The sequence below is a fragment of the Astyanax mexicanus genome, chromosome 13 (assembly GCF_023375975.1).
Source record: "Astyanax mexicanus isolate ESR-SI-001 chromosome 13, AstMex3_surface, whole genome shotgun sequence".
Lineage (NCBI taxonomy): Eukaryota > Metazoa > Chordata > Actinopteri > Characiformes > Acestrorhamphidae > Astyanax > Astyanax mexicanus.
In genome coordinates this window covers 7,442,381-7,466,330 of record NC_064420.1, presented here as the reverse complement: position 1 = coordinate 7,466,330, position 23,950 = coordinate 7,442,381, and the positions used below count along the sequence as shown (strand labels likewise).

The 23,950-nt window shown below is 38.8% G+C and overlaps 1 protein-coding gene across 1 annotated transcript in view; it reads right to left on the bottom strand.

Moving 5' to 3' along the window:
• Window positions 1-19,775, bottom strand: part of LOC103024383 (protein phosphatase methylesterase 1) — a 32,371-nt gene extending 12,596 nt beyond the window's left edge. Inside the window, exons 1-11 of the mRNA XM_022677293.2 lie at window positions 19,629-19,775; window positions 17,281-17,380; window positions 14,615-14,707; window positions 13,926-13,983; window positions 13,673-13,724; window positions 8,193-8,347; window positions 7,883-7,973; window positions 3,817-3,882; window positions 2,478-2,604; window positions 463-586; window positions 330-374 (exon numbers count right to left, since the gene is read on the bottom strand). Of these exons, the coding sequence (XP_022533014.2) occupies window positions 330-374; window positions 463-586; window positions 2,478-2,604; window positions 3,817-3,882; window positions 7,883-7,973; window positions 8,193-8,347; window positions 13,673-13,724; window positions 13,926-13,983; window positions 14,615-14,707; window positions 17,281-17,380; window positions 19,629-19,729 (1,012 nt within the window). The 5' untranslated portion in view covers window positions 19,730-19,775. The remainder of the gene's footprint in view (window positions 1-329; window positions 375-462; window positions 587-2,477; window positions 2,605-3,816; window positions 3,883-7,882; window positions 7,974-8,192; window positions 8,348-13,672; window positions 13,725-13,925; window positions 13,984-14,614; window positions 14,708-17,280; window positions 17,381-19,628) is intronic.
• Between the last annotated feature and the right edge of the window lie 4,175 nt (window positions 19,776-23,950).

The following is a 23,950-nucleotide window of genomic DNA, read 5'->3' as shown; positions in this document are numbered from 1 at the left end:
CTCTCATTGGCTGTAGCAGCTGTCGACATGTACAGATATCAAACCTGCCAGATATTTTTGCATGTTGAAACACCATACAGACTGTGTGTGTGTGTGTAACAGAGATAGACTGGGGGGGATATTGTTAGCTCCAAGGGTTCTTAACTGACAGCACCAGGTGTCCCTTCAGCTGACCCCAAGAGTAAGAGTACTCTCTAAGAGTACTCAAACACACACACACACACACACACACACACAAACAGATACTGCAGTTTATAATAATGCCCCCTGCCAGGCTGCTAAAGACGACTAAAGACAGCCAGCAGGATGCGCTGGACAGACAGACTGACCTTGCATTTGTCCGATGGTCAGATCTCTGTCCAGACGGTCAATACCTGCACACACAACACAGAGCTCATGTCAACCCTATCAGTGGTGTTCACACTCGTCTCATGGGTCATTAGGGTCAGTGTGATGTGAGACCTGCCAGCAGCAGCAGTTTTGGGACGTTGCAGCTCAGGAAGAGGTTGGAGATGCCTCTGAACCAGCCGTCCCAGTACTTTTCCGCTTTAGACAGGTCAATCTTCCAGCTGTACACACTTGATGGCTGCAGAAACATATATACAGTCATTTGAAAAAGTTTGGGCACCCCTATTAATCTTAATCATTTTTAGTTCTAAATATTTGGGTGTTTGCAACAGCCATTTCAGTTTGATATATCTAATAACTGATGGACACAGTAATATTTCAGGATTTAAATGAGGTTTATTGTATTAACAGAAAATGTGCAATATGCATTAAACCAAAATCTGACCGGTGCAAAAGTATGGGCACCCTTATCATTTTATTGATTTGAATACTCCTAACTACTTTTTACTGACTTACTGAAGCACAAAATTGGTTTGGTAACCTCATTGAGCTTTGAACTTCATAGCCAGGTTTATCCAATCATGAGAAATGGTATTTAAGGTGACCAATTACAAGTTGTTCTCCTATTTGAGTCTCCTCTGAAGAGTGGCATTATGGGCTCATCAAAACAACTCTCAAATGATCTAAAAACAAAGATTGTTCAACATAGTTGTTCAGGGGAAGGATACAAGAGATACAAGTGTCTCAGAGATTTAACCTGTCAGTTTCCACTGTGAGGAACATAGTAAGGAAATGGAAGAGCACAGGGACAGTTCTTGTTAAGCCCAGAAGTGTCAGGCCAAGAAAAATATCAGAAAGGCAGAGAAGAAGAATGGTGAGAACAGTCAAGGACAGACAATCCACAGACCACCTCCAAAGAGCTGCAGCGTCATCTTGTTGCAGAGGGTGTCACTGTGCATCGGTCAACAATACAGCACACTTTGCACAAGGAGAAGCTGTATGGGAGAGTGATGCGAAAGAAGCCATTTCTGCAAGCACGCCAATAACAGAGTCACCTGAGGTATGCAGCACACAAACTGTCCCTGTGGTCTTCCATTTCCTTACTATGTTCCTCACAGTGGAAACTGACAGGTTAAATCTCTGAGACAACTTTTTGTATCCTTCCCCTGAACAACTATGTGGAACAATCTTTGTTTTAGATCATTTAAAAAAAAAATAATTCAAGAGCAGTAACTATGGCCCTGTGTAAATATATTAATACTGTAGCTGTTGGCGTATCTCTTTCTAAGATATATTGTTTGCATTCTTGAGCTGTTTTTCTGCCAATGAAGTCTGATTCATTCATATATTGTGCAATTTTTTTGGACAAAGTAAACCCAATAGAAATACCAAAGCCTTCATTTAAAGTCTTTGTGTTTTATGTTGTATTTACTCACAAACCTATATAAAAGCCAATTCATGCAAAAATATATGTACATAATAATAATTAAAAACATTATAAATATTTTTGGGTCTAGAGATAATAATAAAGAACACTGTTATAGAACTAGAGTGAGGTTACTGTAATAATAAAGAGCACTGTGATAGGACTGGAGTGAGGGTACTGTAATAATAATAAAGTGCACTGTGATAGGACTGGAGTGAGGGTACTGTAATAATAAAGAGCACTGTGATAGGACTGGAGTGAGGGTACTGTAATAATAAAGCGCACTGTGATAGGACTGGAGTGAGGGTACTGTAATAATAAAGAGCACTGTGATAGGACTGGAGTGAGGGTACTGTAATAATAAAGCGCACTGTGATAGGACTGGAGTGAGGGTACTGTAATAAAGCGCACTGTTCTGAAAGTTCTGTAACTCCTAAACACTGGACCATCTGAAGTATTTCAAATTTTTCCATTTTCTCCCCAATTTATACGCTTGGAGGAAAGAGCAGCGACTCGGTTCTGATACATCAGCTCACAGACGCCCTGTGCTGCAGACATCACCCTAGGAGTGATGTGGGGAAAGAGAGCGCCATCTACCCACACAGAGGGAGCAGGGCCAATTTTGCGCCCTCTGAGCGCCGGCAGCTTGATGTGAATTAGGGAATAGTTTGATACAATATTTGAAATATGAATGTGTGTTTACCTCTGACGCAGTGCTCTCAGCTTTGTCAGTGGCGTAGTTGAGGTCGTAGAACTCCTCGTGGCCTTCAGCTACACTCTCTGTTACTGGACTCACCTGTTCCGCACAGTCTCCGTCCTCTACCTCACACCTTTAGTAGTGAGAGAGACAGAAAGAGAGAAAGAGAGAGTGTCAGTCTTCACTTCAGCTGATAAATGGAAACTTTTCATCACAACCAAACATACCTACTTACCATTTATACATTAAAGAAAAACTATATAGTTAATACTCATTTTATGGTACCTTTAAAATATTGTATGCAGAACTATTTGCACACTAAAATGTTTTTCAGTAGTAAAGATTTTTCTATATACACATATGCCAAAAGTCATGGGACAGCAGTATGTAAATTAATCATGAAATGTTACATGAAATCCATTGTTGCTGTACTGTTTTGCATACTTTATTGAGGAATGGATTCATTGATGGAATATATCTGGTCCGTGTCCTTTAGTAAAAGCTCATTTTGCAGAATTTGTGCACCCTTTGTTCAATTTTAAATCCATTGATTAAAAAAAATGTAACATAAAAGAATGCATCCCTGACAGAAATGTGAAGACTTAATATCTAGAAAAGTGTTTAATTTAGGCTGTATTATAAGAATTACATATGTAGGAATGTCCACAATATTTCAGTGTCAAAAAAGGTAGGCCTATTAGATCTGATCATCTAATTGTAGTTTGTAAGTGGTTTATAGGTAGTTATTTTAGTTTTCTTGTAAACCTGTATTAAAATGTAAGGGATACTGAAACTCAGTTGGGCTGGTGGGACGGCTCAAAGCGGGCGGCAGAAAATTTCCCTTATTTTTAAATTTAAAATATTATATTTTTTATAAAGGTTGACAGCCTGGCCACATGTTGTAGGCCATAAGAACAAGTTACCATTGTCTGTAATGTAAAGTGGGAACTGCAGTGCAGTAACTCTGTGCACAAAGAAAGCAGATTGATTTGTTCTTTATAAATAAAAGAAACAACACACACAAACTGACCTTCCCTGAATAAGCAATGTCATATTAAATGATTATCAAAAATATGTTGTAGATAAAGAATTGCCTACTGATAATCATGTTTCTTAATTTTTAGGTATTAACTAAATACCCAAGGGAAGGTAGCACTGGACCACAAGTTTACACACTGATGATGAGTTAGGGGTTGGGGGGACAAGCTCATTATGCAAATAATAATGGCAGGAGCCAATAGGAAAGACAGTATGCTGTAATTCTATATAGAATAAAATACTGTTAAAATAAATAATGCAGGTGAAACTGCTGCCAGTTAATTACTGTATTTTAATAGGACAGTACCTCCGCACTTGGCCGACCATGGACACTTTGGCTGATTCCAGGTTTCTGATTTGGCCACTTTTAACACTGCAAAAAACAACAACATAAATGTGAGTTAGAGCGCAACAATTATACAATAATGACCATGCATCTAATTAACATTACGGCTGTGTATTGGCAAGAACCTGAAAAGAAAAATATTTGACCCCTACTATTTTTTTCTCTTTGTCACGCTCTCGCTCTGTTTCCCTGTGTTTCTGCGTTTCCTAGTGTGTTTCCCCAGTATTTTTCTGTCACGTGTTTGTAATTTGTAGCTCCGCCCTTTCCCCAGGTGTTCATTGTTTCATGTTAGTATAAATAGTACCACTTTGTCTATGTTTATCGGTCGGTCTTTCTGTAACGGAAGGAAGCAGACGGGAGGCGGACGTAAAAGCGGGTAAGACAAGATTTATTAAATAACAATTAAACAAACAAACAAATAAGAAATAAACGAGGAAATATAAATACATAAACAAACAGGAAAATAATTAAGAACTAAATCTAGACAGATAATAACTAAACAGGGCTGGGGATATATATACAAGGAAATAAACGTAAATATAAACAAGAAATAAACAGAGAATAACTAATAAACAAAGAACTATGGGACGTGGAGATAAACTACTATAAACATGGCAAGACAAACGACAGAGGAAGGTGCAAAGACCGACAGCAAACATAGACTAAAGAGTACTATTTATACTAACATTAAACAATGGACACCTGGGGAAAGGGCGGAGCTACAAATTACAGACACGTGGCGGAAAAATACTGGGGAAACACACTAGGAAACGCAGAAACAAAGGGAAACAGAGCGAGAGCGTGACACTCTTTTGTCATACTGATATTATTCAGATTATTAACCAAACTTTATCATCAGAAAAAGATAACATGAGTCAATTTAAAAAGTACTTTTTAAATGATCATTTTATTTAATAACGGGAAAAAATATCCAAACCAGTCTAGCCCCGTGTAATCACACTACACACATGATCACACACACCACCACCATGTTTTATGTTTAGTATGGTGTTAGTTTTCTAAAATTATGTTGTCGTTTTATGCCAGATATGAAGGGACACACACCTTCCAAAAGGTGTGCTCGGCCACTCCTGGGAAGGTTCACCAGTTTCTCCATTAGTGAATAATAGCTCTCATTGTGGGTCGCTGGAGTCCCAAAGCCCTGATAGATGTCAATGACTTTTTCTCATCTGTTTTTCTCATTTATTCAGATTGCGGCATAATGTGTTGCGTTTTGAGATCTTGTATCTGTTGTCAGACAGGTTCTTTTTTTTTAAGGGATTTCCTGATTCTACAGGTCTGGCAGTAATCAGGCCTAGTTGTGGTTAGTGGTGAAATTGATCTCAGCATTACAAAAAGTGTGATTAATCACAGTTAATTTACGGGGGGCACACACTTTTTTACACAAAGGGCTAGATTGGTTTGGATAGTAAAAAAAAAATTAAATAATCATTTATTACATTTGTTTGATATTCAAGTTTGTTTGATAACCTAAAAAAGTATGAATGCATGTAAAAGTATGGCAAAAACAAAAGAGATCTGTAGTGGGTAAATATTTTTTCTTACACCTCTGTATGTATTACAAGAGTGAAATTCAATTTATTGTAAAATACTGGGATACTGTAAGGTAATATTTTAATTTAAAAATCCCAAACTGTAAAACATGGTGGAGGGGGCATCATGGTTTGGGGCTGCTTTGCTGTCTCAGAAAATGAATTCCCAATTTTACCAAGACATTTTGCAGGAAAACTTAAAACCATCTGTCTGCCAATTGAACCTCGACAGAGGATGGATGATGCAACAGGACAACGACCCAAAACATAGAAGTCCTGTTGCATCATCCATCCTCTGTCGAGTCCTGACCTCAACCCAATTGAGATGCTGTGGCATCATGACCTCAAGAGAGAGATTCACACCAGATATCCCATAATATTATAGCTGAACTGAAACAGTTTAGTGAAGAGAATTGATCCAAAATTCCTCCTGACTGTTATGCAGATCTGATCTGCAACTACAGGAAATGTTTGGTTGAGGTTTTTGCTGGCAAAGAACGGTCAACCAGTTATTAAATCCAAAGGTTCACATACTTTTTCCCCCCTCACTGTGAATGTTAACATGATGTGTTCAATAAAACCATGCAAACATATATTTGTTTGTGTGGTATTAGTTTAAGCAGACTGTGTTTGTCTGTTGTTGTGACTTAGATGAAGATCGGAACACATTTAATGACCAATTTATGCAGAAATCCAAGTATAATCCCAAAGAGTTCACATACTTTTTCTTGCAACTGTATCAATGTTTGTATCTGTTAAGAAAATGCAGCATTTTTAATTCTATTTTTAGTGCTATTTCTCTTCAAACACTTTAAAGCAGGGGTGTCCAAACGTTTTTTTGTTGGGGGCCAGAAGAAGAAATATATTTAAAGTCACGGGCAACACTCTGTAATAAAACAAATAATGAAATATACCATAATTAAATAATACATTTTCCTGATTACTTTCATCCATTTTCCTTGACTTACTATATTTATCTTTGACAGTGTTGTATACTTGTAAACTAAGATTTTTCAAATTGATGTTTCATTCTATGATGTCTCTTAATATTAAACTCCTTAACTTTTTTTTTTAGACTCTTTTGCCCTTTTTCTGCGCTACAACTGAACACTCTTGCCATGTTTAGACCCTTTGGCCCGTTTTTCTGCGCTACAACTTCACTCTCTCCGCTTTTAGACTTTTTGGCCAGTTTTTCTGCGCTAGAAATGCGCACCCTCTCCACTTTTAGACTCTTTGCCCCATTTTTCTGTGCTACAACTGCGCACTCTCTCCGCTTTAGACTCTTTGACCCGTTTTTCTGCGCTACAGCTGCACACCCTCTCCGCTTTTAGACTCTTTAGCCTGTTTTTCTGCGCTACAACTTCCCCCTCTCCTCTTTTAGACTCTTTGGCCCGTTTTTCTGCGCTACAACGGTGCACCCTCTCCGTTTTTAGACTCTATGGCACGTTTTTCTGCACTAGAAATGCGCACCCTCTCCGCTTTTAGACTCTTTGGCTCGTTTTCTGCGCTACAACTGAACACTCGCCACGTTTAGACCCTTTGGCCCGTTTTTCTGCGCTACAACTTCACTCTCTCCGCTTTTAGACTTTTTGGCCCATTTTTCTGCGCTACAGCTGCGCACTCTCTTTGCTTTTAGACTCTTTGGCACGTTTTTCTGCGCTACAACTGCACACTCTCTCCGCTTTTACACTCTTTGGCCCGTTTTTCTGCGCTACAACTGCGCACTCTCTTTGCTTTTAGACTCTTTGGCACGTTTTTCTGTGCTAGAAATGCGCACTCTCTCCGCTTTTAGACTCTTTGGCCCGTTTTTCTGCGCTACTACTGCGCACTCTCTCCGCTTTTAGACTCTTTGACCTGTTTTTCTGCGCTACAACTGCGCACTCTCTCCGCTTTTAGACTCTTTGACCCGTTTTTCTGTGCTACAGCTGCACACCCTCTCCGCTTTTAGACTCTTTGGCCTGTTTTTCTGCGCTGCAACTTTGCCCTCGCCGCTTTTAGACTCTGTGACCCGTTTTTCTGCGCTACAACGGCGCACCCTCTCCGCTTTTAGACTCTATGGCACGTTTTTCTGCACTAGAAATGCGCACCCTCGCCGCTTTTAGACTCTTTGGCTCGTTTTTCTGCGCTACAACTGCGCACCCTCTCTGCTTTTAGACTCTTTGGCCCGTTTTTCTGCGCTAGAAATGCGCACCCTCTCCGCTTTTACACTCTTTGGCCCGTTTTTCTGCACTAGAAACGCGCACCCTCTCCGCTTTAAGACTCTTTGGCCCGTTTCTGACACCTAGCATTCAAACTTTGAATCTAATATAAAAACCTGCTTAACAGCGGGCCAACTTTCATTCTATTTCTAAAATACCTTGCGGGCCGCTCCAAAAAAGGAAACAAGCCGCAAATGGCCGGCGGGCCGTAATTTGGACACCCCTGCTATAAAGCTCCAGTGAGAGTGGTGGTCCTTCAGCTGAGTGTGTGATTACCTCCATTCAATCGCATGGTCAATAGACTTAAAGGATCTGGGTCGACCTTTCAGGAAGTTCTGCATGCTGTGAAGAACGTCCATGGCACTTCCTGTAGAGAGCACACACAGAGCGACCATGTGCATCATGTTTTACTGTAGATTTCTCTAGAAGTCTCTAAACACAAAACATCACTACCTAAATTCACACTAAACAAACAGAGCAAAGAAAATAAATGTTTGCATTTATTCAACTGTACGGTCATTCAAACCATCATGAAAATCTTTCTTAAAATATTAAATACAGTTATGACATGTTATTACTCCTCTACCTTCTACTACATCGATAACCACCAGGCCCACCACTGATGGCAGTAAGCTCCCACTGGCAGCATGGACAGCAATGGCTCCGCCCATACTGTGGCCAACCAGGACGATGGGGGGCGGGACCTCGCCATATGTGGCTCTCACCACATTTGCTACATCTCTGGAGAAAAAGTGATAAACCTTTCATTGATAATTGGGTTATATACAATAACGATTTAGTACAGTGATGAGGTCACAATTTCTCAAGCAGTTCAGATTTAAGATGAAAAACTTTATATAATTTTGAATTAATATTTTAGAACATTTTTTTTACAGTTATTTTAGAATTATCTAATCAGTTTTAGGATAATTTAACTAATGTATATTATTTAAATAAAATATTGAATAGACATGAGAAAAATAAATAAAAAAAAGGAAATATATATATATAAAAAAAACAGTATGGTGTAGTAAAACATTTACATACATATATGTACACTAACCCACAAAATCTGACAAAAGCCAACAAATTTACAATATTTTAGCCTACAGAAATTAGCCCCACCTATTTATGCTGAATTGATAAATGGTGTTTAAGTCTGGACTGGTTCTTGTTAATGACAGTGATCAAGACCAGCAAATTAGAACATGGGTCAATTACATATATTTTATTTCACAGTCTACTGGAAGCCCTACTGGTGTTTTATATCAGGAGGTAGGGTTTAGAGCTTAGATTCTCTGCCCGAACCCGACCTGACCGAAATCGAGTCCAGAAAATAGTCTAAGATGTAGGCATGTGTTTTTTAATTATATTTTTATTTTATATAAAGCTCTGTGTGATAATCACAATGTTGCTAAGTAACCAATTATTATTGTTTACGAAAACGGAATAACGAAAACTGAAAGACGGGCCAAAGAGTCTAAAAGGGGAGAGGGTGCGCATTTCTACCACAGAAAAACGGGCCAAAGAGTCTAAAAGCGGAGAGAGTGTTCAGTTGTAGCACAGAAAAACGGGCCAAAGAGTCTAAAAGCGGAGAGAGTGTTCAGTTGTAGCATAGAAAAACGGGCTAAAGAGTCTAAAAGCGGAGAGAGTGCGCATTTCTAGCGAATAAAAACGGGTCAAAGAGTCTAAAAGCGGAGAGAGTGCGCATTTCTAGCGCATAAAAACGGGCCAAAGAGTCTAAAAGCGGAGAGGGTGCTCAGTTGTAGCGCAGACAAACGGGCCAAAGAGTCTAAAAGTGGCGAGAGTGTTCAGTTGTAGTGCAGAAAAACGGGCCAAAGAGACTAAAAGTTGCAGTAATTAAGGAGTTTAATATTAAGAGACATCATGAAATGAAACATCAATTTGAAAAATCTTAGTTTACACAACACTGTAAAAGATAGATAAAGATAGTAAGTCAAGTAAAATGGTGTGTAAATGAAATAATCAGGAAAAAGTATTATTTAAAGTGGTATATTTCATTATTTGTTTTATTACAGAGTCTGTGGCCCGTGACTACTTCTGGCCCCAATAAAATAAGTTTGGACATCCCTGATATAAATGCATCTGCTCTTTAATAGTCTCAGAGTTCTGTTTAAAGCGCAGAGATAGAGCATCACGAAGACCAATGAACACACCAGACAGGTCCGAGACACTGTTGTGGAGAAGTTTAAAGCCAGAATTAAATACAAAAAGATTTCCAAAGCTTTAAACATCTCAAGAAGCACTGTGTAAGCAATCATATTGAAATGGATGGAGTATCAGACCACTGCAAATTTACCAAGACCCGACCGTCCCTCTAAACCCTCACCTCAAACAAGGAGAAGACTGATCAGAGATGCAGCCAAGAGGCCAGTGATGGTATAGTTACTTTGAAAAAGTAATCCGATTACTGATTACTCCTTTAAAAAGTAACTTAGTTACTTTATGGATTACTTGATCTTAAAAGTAACTAAGTTACTTTACAAGTTACTTTATTGGTTACTTTCAGCAGCTGCAGGAAACCACCTCCTGCCGCCTTAACATAAACATTAAAACCAGTTTTGCCAAAACTCCCTGTATTGGAAAATGCATTTTTAACAGCAACAATGTATCTCTAGACATTTAAAGTTGAAGTATTTCCTGAAAAAATATTTTTTTTTATAAAAATAAAAGGTAATTTCTCTCGAATTAACTTAACATAAATATTTTTTTATAAAAAACAAAATATGGTCTTTCTTGATTTCACTAAACATAAATACTTGTTTTTATAAAATAAAATAAAATAAAATAAAGAAAGTCTTTCTTGACCTGACATATTTAACACTGTAAAACTGAACATTGAAGCTGTTGTTCTCTGCAGGGCAGCAAGGAGTGGTTTTATAAAACAGAACCGTGTGTATGGTCTAGGCCAGGCATCACATATATGCGGACTGCGGTCTGGGTCCGGACCCAGACGTTGTCCAATGCGGACCCAAACTGATAAACTACTGAAAAGGATTTAATTTTGACAGTGTTCATTTAAAGCACCGGAAATTTTCTTGTCTTTACGGTATATGCGCTCAGCTACACAGGAAACTTACAGACCAATCACGTGTGGTGTAAAATCTTCAAACGCTCTCCTCTGCCAATCAGATCTGTGCAGACCGCTGCCCTGGCTGGTGAATTGGGATGCGGCCGGGAAAAAACGCCTTTATAAAGAGATAGGGAGCCCGAGAACTGGCGGAAAAGCAAGAATGGGCGGAAACTAAAGACACGCCGAGCGCGAGAGAGAGAGAGACAGGGGAGAAATGTAGAGTAAAAAAGTTCAGAGTGACACAGGGGAGTGCGGTGAGTAAACCAGTGGTTGTACCTCATTAACAGAAGCGAGACGCATGTGATTGGGGGAGAGCGGAGGGTGTGTGTGTGTGAGTGAGGTGGAGAGAGAGAGAGAGAGTAACGCACAGTGACTTGAATAAATAACTTTAATCTGATTACTGGATTGGAAATAGTAACGCGTTAGATTACTCAATACTGAAAAAAAGGGTCAGATTAGAGTAACGCGTTACTGACATCACTGTAAGAGGCCCATGATCACTCTGGATAAACTGCAGAGCTCTGTAGCTGAGGTGGGAGACTCTGTCAACTAGGACAACAATCAGTCGTACTTTAACTGCGCAAATCTGGCCTTTATGGAAGAGTGGCAAGAAGAAAACCATTTCTCGAGGATATCCATAAAAAAGTCTTGTTTAAAGTTAAAGCCACAAGCCACCTGGGAGACACACCAAACATGTTGAAGAACTTGCTCTGAAACCAAAATCGAACTTTTTGGCCACAATACAAAACTTTATGTTTGGCGTAAAACACAGCAACACAGCTCATCACCATGAACACACATCCCCACTGTGAAACACGGTGGTGGCAGCATCATGGTTTGGGCCGCTTTTCTTCAGCAGGACAGGAAAGATGGTTAAAATTGATGGGAAGATGGATGGAGCCAAATACAGGACCATTCTGGAAGAAAACCCGTTGCAGTTTTCAAAAAACCTGAGACTGAGATGGAGATTTATCTTCCAACAAGACAATGATCCAAAACATAATTTTTTTGAGTTTTTTATTTTACATTTTCAGTTTATTAAAAAAAAGTTTAAAATATCCAAAAAATGTTGTTGTTGTTGATTCTCACAAAAAAAAAATACATTTTCATATCTTTATGTTTGAAGCCTGAAATGTGGTTAAAGTTTGATCTTAAAAGTAACTAAGTTACTTTACAAGTTACTTTATTGGTTACTTTCAGCAGCTGCAGACACCACCTCCCGCCGCCTTAACATAAAAATTATAACCAGTTTTGCCAAAACTCCCTGTATTGGAAAATGCATTTTTAACAGCAACAATGTATCTCTAGACATTTAAAGTTGAAGTATTTCCTGAAAAAATAAGTTTTTTTACAAAAATAAAAGGTAATTTCTCTGGAATTAACTTAACATAAATATTTTTTTATAAAAAACAAAATATGGTCTTTCTTGATTTCACTAAACATAAATACTTGTTTTTATAAAATAAAATAAAATAAAGAAAGTCTTTCTTGACCTGACATATTTAACACTGTAAAACTGAACATTGAAGCTGTTGTTCTCTGCAGGGCAGCAAGGAGCGGTTTTATAAAACAGAACCGTGTGTATGGTCTAGGCCAGGGATCACATATATGCGGACTGCAGTCTGGGTCCGGACCCAGACGTTGTCCAATGCGGACCCAAACTGATAAACTACTGAAAAGGATTTAATTTTGACAGTGTTCATTTAAAGCACCGGAAATGTTCTTGTCTTTACGGTATATGCGCTCAGCTACACAGGAAACTTACAGACCAATCACGTGTGGTGTAAAATCTTCAAACGCTCTCCTCTGCCAATCAGATCTGTGCAGACCCCTGCCCTGGCTAGTGAATTGAGATGCGGCCGGGAAAAAACGCCTTTATAAAGAGATAGGGAGCCCGAGAACTGGCGGAAAAGCAAGAATGGGCGGAAACTAAAGACACGCCGAGCGCGAGAGAGAGAGAGACAGGGGAGAAATGTAGAGTAAAAAAGTTCAGAGTGACACAGGGGAGTGCGGTGAGTAAACCAGTGGTTGTACCTCATTAACAGAAGCGAGACGCATGTGATTGGGGGAGAGCGGAGGGTGTGTGTGTGTGAGTGAGGTGGAGAGAGAGAGAGAGAGTAACGCACAGTGACTTGAATAAATAACTTTAATCTGATAACTGGATTGGAAATAGTAACGCGTTAGATTACTCAATACTGAAAAAAAGGGTCAGATTAGAGTAACGCGTTACTGACATCACTGTAAGAGGCCCATGATCACTCTGGATAAACTGCAGAGCTCTGTAGCTGAGGTGGGAGACTCTGTCAACTAGGACAACAATCAGTCGTACTTTAACTGCGCAAATCTGGCCTTTATGGAAGAGTGGCAAGAAGAAAACCATTTCTCGAGGATATCCATAAAAAAGTCTTGTTTAAAGTTAAAGCCACAAGCCACCTGGGAGACACACCAAACATGTTGAAGAACTTGCTCTGAAACCAAAATCGAACTTTTTGGCCACAATACAAAACTTTATGTTTGGCGTAAAACACAGCAACACAGCTCATCACCATGAACACACATCCCCACTGTGAAACACGGTGGTGGCAGCATCATGGTTTGGGCCGCTTTTCTTCAGCAGGACAGGAAAGATGGTTAAAATTGATGGGAAGATGGATGGAGCCAAATACAGGACCATTCTGGAAGAAAACCCGTTGCAGTTTTCAAAAAACCTGAGACTGAGATGGAGATTTATCTTCCAACAAGACAATGATCCAAAACATATTTTTTTTTAGTTTTTTATTTTACATTTTCAGTTTATTAAAAAAAAGTTTAAAATATCCAAAAAATGTTGTTGTTGTTGATTCTCACAAAAAAAAAATACATTTTCATATCTTTATGTTTGAAGCCTGAAATGTGGTTAAAGTTTGAAAAGTTCAAGGGGGGGGGGGGGGGGGGCGAATAAAGCATTATAAGGGTGCAAGTGGAGATTTTACCTGGACATGGTCTGGGTGGAGAGGTCATCAGCATGGCGGACTTGAGTAACACCTGTTTGTGATGGAAAAACAATACCAGCAACTTTCTGACATGTACAGTTTTCTACAAATGTGGTACTTCCTCATGTTTGAGTTTTAAAATCTGTTTATTGTTCATGAGTTAGAGAAATATCAGTAAAACAATAAAAATAAATGATGGAAAAACTTCAGAAAAAGGTCCTACAAAAAAACTAGTTCTAGTGTTTGACCTTACCGTGACCTCGTAGATCCATGGCTAAAACTCGGCAGGTGACACGACTCGTCATGGCTGCCTGTGGTGAGATGTTACAATGATCACATTACTTAAAGCTACACTGTAACTAACTGTTGTAATTTTACAGTAAAGTACTGTTTCAATCAAATAAACAACATTGCTGTGAATACAGCGCCACCATGTGAGAGTTCATTAACAAAGCTGAGACTAAGCTTTATAGAGGGCGTGAGAGAGAGAGATACAGAGAGAGAGAGAAAGAGAGAGCAATGGCGGGAGTGAGAGAAAGCGCTGCAATTAAAAAAAATGGCTAGTGGAAGTGATGCACGAGGACAGACACCGATTCTCCTTATAAACATTTTCATCACCTGGTAAGAAACCCACAATTGCAGTGTAAATGTCTACAATGAGCCGTTTCAAAGAACGTATGGTGATTTCTAGCTTGTAGTGTGAAAAAAAGTATTTATTTGAATAGCTCACGAAAAAAGTAAAATGAGCATGTATGAATTGAACTTGAACTAGTTCAGAAAAGCTGTGAACTGGCACAACACTGCCATTAATTACCATTAAATAAAGCTGTCAATATATATATCCTTCCACATTTTAAAGATGTGTGCAGTGTTTACTTTCTGCTTACAGTGAAACTAGTGCAAGTCTTGCAGTAAATGGGAGTAAAGAAAGATCTAACATACAGTAAATACGGCCCAGGACAGCGCTGAGTGTCCCCCTCCATGCAGCAGCACCAGCAGAGGCCCGTCCTGCCCACTCTTATACACACGGAACACGTACACACACACCTGTTAAGGAATGCTGTTCTAACATGTACGCAACAAGAGTTAATATACTAAACAATATCTGATATTATAACAATATATAGAACTACAGTACAGGCCAAATGTTTGGACACACCTTCTCTTTTTCAATACGTTTTCTTTATTTTCATGACTATTTACATTGCAGATTCTCACTGAAGGCATCAAAACTATGAATGAACACAAGTGGAGTTTTATGTACGTAACAAAAAATGAGCTGTCCTCCACAGTCACCGGGCCTGAACCCAATCCAGATGGTTTGGGGTGAGCTGGAGCTTCACAGAGTGAAGAAGCAAAGGAGCAACAAGTGCTAATAAACACCTCTGGGAACTCCTTCCTTCCTTCAAGACTGTTGGAAAACTTTTCATTTCAGGTGACCACCTCTTGAAGCTCTTTGAGAGAATGATGCCAAGAGTGTGCAAAGCAGTAATCAGAGCAAAGGGCGGCTATTTTAAAGAAACTAGAATATAAACAATTTTTTTAGTTATTTTTACACGTTTTTTTTCTTTGTTAAGTAACTCCACATGTGTTCATTCATAGTTTTAATGCTTCAGTGAGAAACTACAATGTAAATAGTCATGAAAATAAAGAAAACGCATTGAAAAAGAGAAGGTGTGTCCAAACTTTTGGCCTGTACTGTACATCATTTAAATGTCCTAAAGCAGGGGTGTCCAAACTACGGCCCGCGGGCCGCTCCAAAAAAGGAAACGGGCCGCAAATGGCCCGCGGGCCGTAGTTTGGACGTATTTTAGAAATAGAATGAAAGCTGGCCCGCTGTTAAGCAGGTTTTTATAATGTGAGATTCAAAGTTTGAAGGCTAGGTGTCAGAAATGGGCCAAAGAGTCTAAAAGCGGAGAGAGTGCGCATTTCTAGCGCAGAAAATCGGGCCAAAGAGTCTAAAAGCGGAGAGAGTGCGCATTTCTAGCGCAGAAAAATGGGGCAAAAGAGTCTAAAAGCAGAGAGAGTGCACATTTCTAGCGCAGAAAAATGGGGCAATAGAGTCTAAAAGCAGAGAGAGAGTGCGCATTTCTAGCGCAGAAAAACGGGGCAAAAGAGTCTAAAAGCGGAGAGAGTGCGCATTTCTAGCGCAGAAAAACAGGGCAAAAGAGCCTAAAAGCGGAGAGAGTGCGCATTTCTAGCACAGAAAAACAGGCCAATGAGTCTAAAAGCGGAGAGGGTGCGCATTTCTAGGGCAGAAAATCGGGCAAAAGAGTCTAAAAGCGGAGAGGGTGCGCATTTCTAGGGCAGAAAATCGGGCCAAAGAGTCTAAAAGCGAAGAGGGTGCGAATTTCTAGCGCAGAAAAACGGGCCAATGAGTCTAAAAGCGGAGAGGGTGCGCATTTTTAGAGCAGAAAAACGGGCCAAAGAGTCTAAAAGTGGAGAGGGTGCGCATTTCTAGCACAGAAAAACGGGCCAAAGAGTCTAAAAGCGGAGAATGCGCATTTCTAGCACAGAAAAACGGCCAAGGAGTTTAAAAGCAGAGAGGGTGCGCATTTTTAGAGCAGAAAAACGGGCCAAAGAGTCTAAAAGCGGAGAGAGTGCGCATTTCTAGCGCAGAAAATCGGGCAAAAGAGTCTAAAAGCGGAGAGGGTGTGCATTTCTAGCGCAGAAAAACGGGCCAAAGAGTCTAAAAGCGGAGAGGGTGCGCATTTTTAGAGCAGAAAAACGGGCCAAAGAGTCTAAAAGCGGAGAGGGTGCGCATTTCTAGCACAGAAAAACGGGCCAAAGAGTCTAAAAGCGGAGAGGGTGCGCATTTTTAGAGCAGAAAAACGGGCCAAAGAGTCTAAAAGCGGAGAGGGTGCGCATTTCTAGCACAGAAAAACGGGCCAAAGAGTCTAAAAGCGGAGAATGCGCATTTCTAGCACAGAAAAACGGCCAAAGAGTCTAAAAGCGGAGAGGGTGCGCATTTCTAGCACAGAAAAACGGGCCAAAGAGTCTAAAAGCGGAGAATGCGCATTTCTAGCACAGAAAAACGGCCAAAGAGTCTAAAAGCGGAGAATGCGCATTTCTAGCACAGAAAAACGGCCAAAGAGTCTAAAAGCGGAGAGGGTGCGCATTTCTAGCGCAGAAAAACGGGCCAAAGAGTCTAAAAGTTGCCGTAATTAAGGAGTTTAATATTAAGAGACATCATGAAATTAAACATCAATTTGAAAAATCTTAGTTTACACAACACTGTCAAAGATAAAGATAGTAAGTCAAGTAAAATGGTGTGTAAATGAAATAATCAGGAAAAAAGTGTTATTTAAGGTGGTAAATTTTATTATTTGTTTTATTACAGAGTCTGTGGCCCGTGACTTCAAATATATTTCTCCCTCTGGCCCCCAACAAAAAAAGTTTGGACACCCCTGACCTAAAGGATGCACAGAATGGCTGCACAGCTTATCTATGGTTGCTACTAGTCTGTTGCTATGTGGTCACTGTGGTTGCTAGGTGGCTGCTTGATGGGTGCTAGTATTTCAAGATGGTTGCTAGGGTGCTGCTATAATAATATTGTGTAATAATGTAAAATGTGTGTGTGTGCATATTTGTATTTGTGTAAAGGATATATCCTTGCTTTCTGCTGATCCCACCACCACGTCGTCCATCATCTCAAAGTATTCGCTCCAAGATACGGGAGAGTAGTCTCTCTTTCTGCCCACACCATGACTGAGAGAGAGAGAGAGAGAGAGAGAGAGAGAGAGAGAGAAAGAAGAAGATAACAAGAAAATGTAGTACTTAAACAATACTTGTTTACTTGTACCTGTACAATACAATCAATCGTGTCTATGTTACCTTCTGGCTCTCTCCCTTTAGTTAGTCTGTTATATTTAGATCTTTTAAAGTAATCAGCCACACTCTGATATTCTGATTACATTCTCTGTTCCCTATCCAAATCCAATCAGAACTAATTCCATTTTTTTACCTTCTTCTAACTTCATGATTGACCTCCTGTCTTGCCAGTCGGGCATTCCTGTCACCTGCAATCTACCCCATTTACTGAAGTTTTTGTAACTAGCTCTCAATACATTTTTACGTTTGACTTTAATCATTTTTGCCACCACTATAATGATTGTATCAGTATACCAATGTCGTGTAACACTGAATTTAACAATATTTTAATTTAACAATAACTTTTGACCAGAGGAGGATGGGTTTCCTACAGTTTCTTAAGCTCCAAGCCTATTTTTACCATTTTCCACCTGAAATTACATCACAAATTTGAAGGCTTATCACTCTAATATTAAATAATCTAATATTAAGTCAATTTTATGAATTAAGTCAATTTTATGAATTAATATTACTTAGAAGCCTTTACACAATTCAATTAAGACACTTAATTATTCAATTGAACATGTAATCGCCAAAATATGGTAAAAAGCAGGAAACTTTTAAGCACTTTTTAGATTTTCTAAAAAGGTTTTTCTGGATGTTATACCCCTTATAGAAACAGAAAATCGCGGTGTCTCTTGAACAGAGCTCTTTCTGCCCAGTGGGAACTCTCTATCAGTCAGAGTCTGTGGTAACCCGCCCCCGGGTTCCCTTTCAGCTTGCAGAACTGGGCACCTGATGGGCTGACAGAGCTAATTTGCATAGTAAGAGTCTGCTGAATCATTAGATATGCGTATTTATTAGATAATAACGCGTTAGAAATGTATATTATTATTTTTCTGCCTCAAATTATTTCAAGCACTTTTTGGATATAAATGAGGATTACTGGCGACTGGATTGATGGATTTTCTTAAGTTTGGAGGCATTTTGAAGCTAAGAGTGTGGGGGAAGCGCTCGAGGGGGTTGGGTGTGTGTCTTGAGTGTCCTGAGGTAAACACAAAGCGAAACACAAGCAAATTTAAACTCTAAACACACTTTTTTGGCTCTAATTCAGGAACCGTACATCCTACAGTAAAAATATGGACGTACGAAAAACGCAAATATGAAAATTATGATTCATAATTTCTAAAAGGAGATACAGCTAATTCCGAAAAGCAGAGCTTCTAAGCTTTAAAATGGCTTTTTTATGTCTATATTGGATGTCTATATTGAATCTATATTGAAACACAGCCAGATATTAAATATTAAATTTTTCTGGCCCGCCTGTGTAAAACTGCTTTGTGACATCAGTTGTAAAGAGTGCTATACATATATATTTTACTTGATATGACATGGCTACCACTAGGGATGAGCGATATGGCTCAAAATCTATAATTCCAGGGAATTTGTTCAATAACAACATTCTTGTTGAGTATTTATATTAATTTTAATAATAAACTATATAAATAATGTAACATTAAAATTGATGCAATGAGCTAAACTACTCTGAAAATATCCTTAAAGCTTAATAGTAATAAGCAAACCAAATTGTACCAAGTACAATACAGAATACTGCTATTATTATAATATATTTTTAAGTCACAATATATTGTGTATGATGCAATATGACACACTGCTTGCTATCACCCAACTACCGTATTTCTTCCAACAAAAAAAGAAAAGAAAAAAGAAAACCATGCATGATTTGGAACATTAGTTCATTATTTTCACTTCATTTTTGAATGTGAACCTGTTGGTTAATTCAAACCATGAAACATATTTTTTTATACAATTTTACTGGAAAGTAGCTTCTAAAACAAATGATAATAACTGAGTCAAATGATATCTACATAATATAATTAATTGATTTACAAAGGGCATTGTTAATTTTGTGATTACCATGTTGGATCATAAACTGCTAGTGAAATCTGGTAAAAAAAAAATACCTGCATTTATAGATATTGCAATATATCGCAATAAAGAAAACTATTATTACTATTATGTGTAGCCCTACCATGTGCAAAGACAGATGAAGAGAGGGACAGACAGACAGACAGACTGATAGACAGAGTGAAGGACAGACGGCTGTTTATAAAATCAGTCTTACTTCTCGGTGTCAAAGTTTTCCTCCCACATCTCAGAGTCTCGCTGTGAGCCGGAGCCGAGTGGAGACGTACAGCTCTCTGCACCGGGGCGATCAGAGGCCATCAGAAACAGAGAGAGAGAGAGAGAGAGAGAGAGAGAGAGAGAGAAAGAGAGAGAGTGAGCGACTACAGAGACACATGCCAGGCTTAAGGGACACACACGGCTCCAGAGGGCCACTCGTGTGAAGAGGCCGCAGGTGCAGCAGACAGGTGGCTGAAGCGCTGCGTCTGATTGGAGCAGAGGTTTGTTCAGAATACACACGGAGTCAGGTGTTTTTGTGATGTGAGGGTGTACGTGTGTGTTTGTGTGTGTGTGTGTGTCAGGGTTCCTGTGCATTGTGGAAAATACTGTAAATGTTAATGTAACTTATTTAAACGTAATTAAATCACTAGATATAAATAAAGCCATTAACAGTGAGTTTGGTGTGAAATGCTTCATTCTTGAGAAACATATCCTATCAGAATTGTTTACAGTTTTTGGTGTTGAAGGGTATTAGAAATACCTGTTGAAAAAAAAAAAAACTCAAACTGGCAAGCTGATCAAGATAGTTTTAATAAATAAATTAAATTGGAGGTTGGCCAGCTTAGCTCTTGACCAGTTTTGTGTATGTTTTGGTTTCACCTTAGGTTCCACTTTAGTTAGTTACTGTATATTTTGCACTATAAGACCACTCCGCTGAAGTCCAGCGCTATCAAGGAGATTCAGTGAACTTTTTCCAGATGGAGCAGTATTAGCATTAGCTGCTAACCACAGCACTAGCTCTTTTGCTGTTCAGAGGTAAGTATATCGAACTGCAGCCTACGTTTTTTCCATGTTAATGCAAGCTATGTGGGCTAAACCGCTAGCTGACAGCATAGGCGTAGTAACCGGGGGGGTATCAGAAACAAGTGGATTTGCCCCCCCAAAAATGATACCGCAGAACAGGGGCGTCGCCAGGAGCGAATCGTTTCTCTCAGCTCAGCTGTATTATTAATGAGTAGACAGAATGCTGTGTAAATGGGAAATCTCTTAGCGCCAATCATGGAGCCGGTTCAGGAATATACAAACAGTCAAGAAAAGATACACAGTGACGGTCACTGGGGCAAACAGATCCTGGTGCTGGAGTTCTGACCTTCATAACTGAAGAACAGAATAACGTACATATATTATAGACATATAATATCAAACAGTAGCCATTAATGTATCTCAGAAACATTAAACATCCAAGCTAACATGCTCCAATCCTTACTGCTGAGGTTAGCTGTTTGCTATCATTGAGCAGCTAGCTGCATTACTATAGCATTTAAAAGCTGACAAAACTTTAATCTAATCTAAATCTGTATTTTTTTGTATATTTGAATTAAATGTATCTCAGTTATAATACATTTGAAATATGTACTAGATCATAAATAGTTCATAATTCATGAACTAGATTTTTAATGAATCTTTCAACTATCTGCGGCTAACCACTGCTAGCACTGCTGCTAACCATGGCTGCTAACCTCGACTAGCGCTGCAGATGACCGTGGCTCTGATAACCATGGCTGGCGCTGCTGCTAACCTCGGCTTGTGCTGCTGCTTACCACACTGTTGAAAAAATTGGTAATCTAAGTTTTACTGTTAATAACAATAATAATAACTGTTAATAATAACTTCACTATTGTAAGTCGCTTTGGACAAAAGAGTCTGCCAAATGCAATGTAATGTAATAAACGGAAGTGCTTTACCTACCCAAATAAACAGTTTTTAGGAGAGAAATCTGTGTAAATTAACAGCATGGCTACACCCTTTTTACTTACTATTATGGGCTTTTCAAAAACTGGCCTCTGTCACATTCTGTGGTAAATAAATATGTTCAGAACCCTGTACGTTTTATTCTGTGAACATTTACCTCCCAAATATCACTGGATCCTCTGAATTTGGAGATCGTTTAAGAGTAGTAAATGCTAACTTCAAGCAAATGCTTAACTGACGTCACAGCACAGTTTTTAATTTTGTAATTATACTAATTACAACACCTGACCCAAATAATCAACTAATCAACTAACTACCTGCCCTCACTGAGGCGACAACCAACCAGAAACACCAATTTATTTCACTGCATAATAAAGAGGGTAAATGTTAAAACGTGTTACAGCTGGTTCTGGAGAATCACTGACCTGTTTTAGTGATTTTATGCTGTGAGACTCTCAGCTCTCCTCAGTGAGGGCAGTTAGTTTATTAGTTGGCTCAGCTGTGTTTAATACACTGTTTTTGTGTTGCGCCAAAAACAGTCCCCTGCTAATCTCTGCAGCGACGCTGTAGCATTAGCTTAAAGTTAGCATTTTTCTCATTACGACTCTTAAACGATCTCATAATTCAGAGGATCCAGTGTTTTTCAGTAGTAAAATGTACACAGAATAAAACATACAGGGTTCTAATCAGATTTATTTATCAAAGAATGTGACAGAGGTGGGTTTTTGAAAACCCTATTCATTTTACTCATAGGGAAAAAACGCTTAGACACGGAAGCCGTACGAGGACTACAGAATGACGCACGAGATTAAAAGCACACTATGCAACTCTCGGTTGGTTTTATTACGAGGCTCCCCCTACAGGTCAAAAGTAAATGCTCACTGTTGCGCTACTGTTCCTCTGGATTCTCCCACGAGCCATTGCATGATTGTTTTAAGCACAGCAGACCAGCGAACATAACAAAAAAGGGTTTGTGCATTGCATGGTTCAAAGTAAAATGAGATCATCAGTAAATGCTAGGCTAGACTGACATAGTGGTTTAGTTAGTTTTATAGTTTTAGTTTATATTTTTAGCAGCTCATTGTGAAGCACACTTCAAAACAAATCTATTGGTATATCTATTCCTGTGAGGTCAATTCAATGTGCAGTCTCATTTCGACTCTTAAATGATCTCATAATTCAGAGGATCCAGTGATGTTCAGGGGGTAAATGTACAAAGAATAAAACTTATAGGGTTCTGAATATATTTATTTATCACAGGATGTAATAGAGCACTGCTTCTTGAGAATTTGGATAAAACATGTCCCACTAATAAAAACAATCAAGGTTCAACATTTATTGTTATTTTATATGTTTATATATATGTATTAGTTTAATGATTGTGTGCTGGCCTATTGCCCATAAAATCATATTGACCTTAGATAGGATACAATCATTTCAACATTATTAAAAACAAAATGTAATAATTGAGTTGAATAATGTCTTTACCACATGAAAGAGTATATTGTAATATGTATTAAAAACTACAAACAGTGAGTTTTGAACAATATTTACTTTATAGTTGCTCAAATTGTGTCCCACATGTTTGTCACCACCATCAGATATTTTTAAAACACAAAAAAATCAGGACATTACAAGATCAACTACATTTCTATTTTCAAGCCTTCAGCTCTACTGCATATTTTAAGATTACTCATTTTCGCTTAAACTTTTTAATATGTTTCAACACTGCTACTGTCACAACCATAACATGTCACCACCGTCAGTTTTATATAAATATCTTAGATTAGAATATAATATAAATGTATAGTTTTTAAGAAGAAGCCTGTTGCAATGAACACAGGGGAAACAAGATGGTTAGCAAACGGACGTTAGCAAACTGACCTGCGTGTTCATGCTGTGAAAGTGCGCCAGCAGGTCATTTAGGGGAACAGCAATGCAAATGTACGTTGCATTTTGTTTGTTGTTAATGTAAAAGCTGGATTTGCGTGCTGCAGTGTGTGTGTGTAAGTAGCGAGGGTGTACGCATGCTGAGCCCCCTTAGCTGCGTAGCTAAACAGGGTATGAACAGGTGACTATTGACTGTTGTCAGGGTTTAAATCGGTCAGTGGTGCACTTTTGTTTTCTGTCGCCAATATAGCATCAAGCCAGAAATTAACCTGAACATACCTCATTTCCAGACCAGCAGGCCCATCAGTGCACATATATTCCTTAACATTGTTAAGATAAAAAAATGAGTAGGGTGTCAGATAGGGCCCAAAACCTCCAAAAGCTAGAATAGAACTGCTGATCCCAATAAAGCTGAAAGCTGTGCCTTCATTTGAGTGTTGGAATTTTTGAAATGTGTGTTGTAATGAGGCGATTGTTACCACCTTAAGATTAGTGTCCCCACTGTCAGTTCTAAAGTCTCCACCATCAGAGGGAGTTTTATTTATCTTAAATGAATTGCTTACAATATGTTTTTTCAGTGCTACTGAGTTTTTAAAGTAAAAAAAAATACTTTTTTATTAAGGCTTGAAGTAAATGTTGCTTGATGTTGGATCTTTTAAAAGAGTCAAACACTATTAAAAT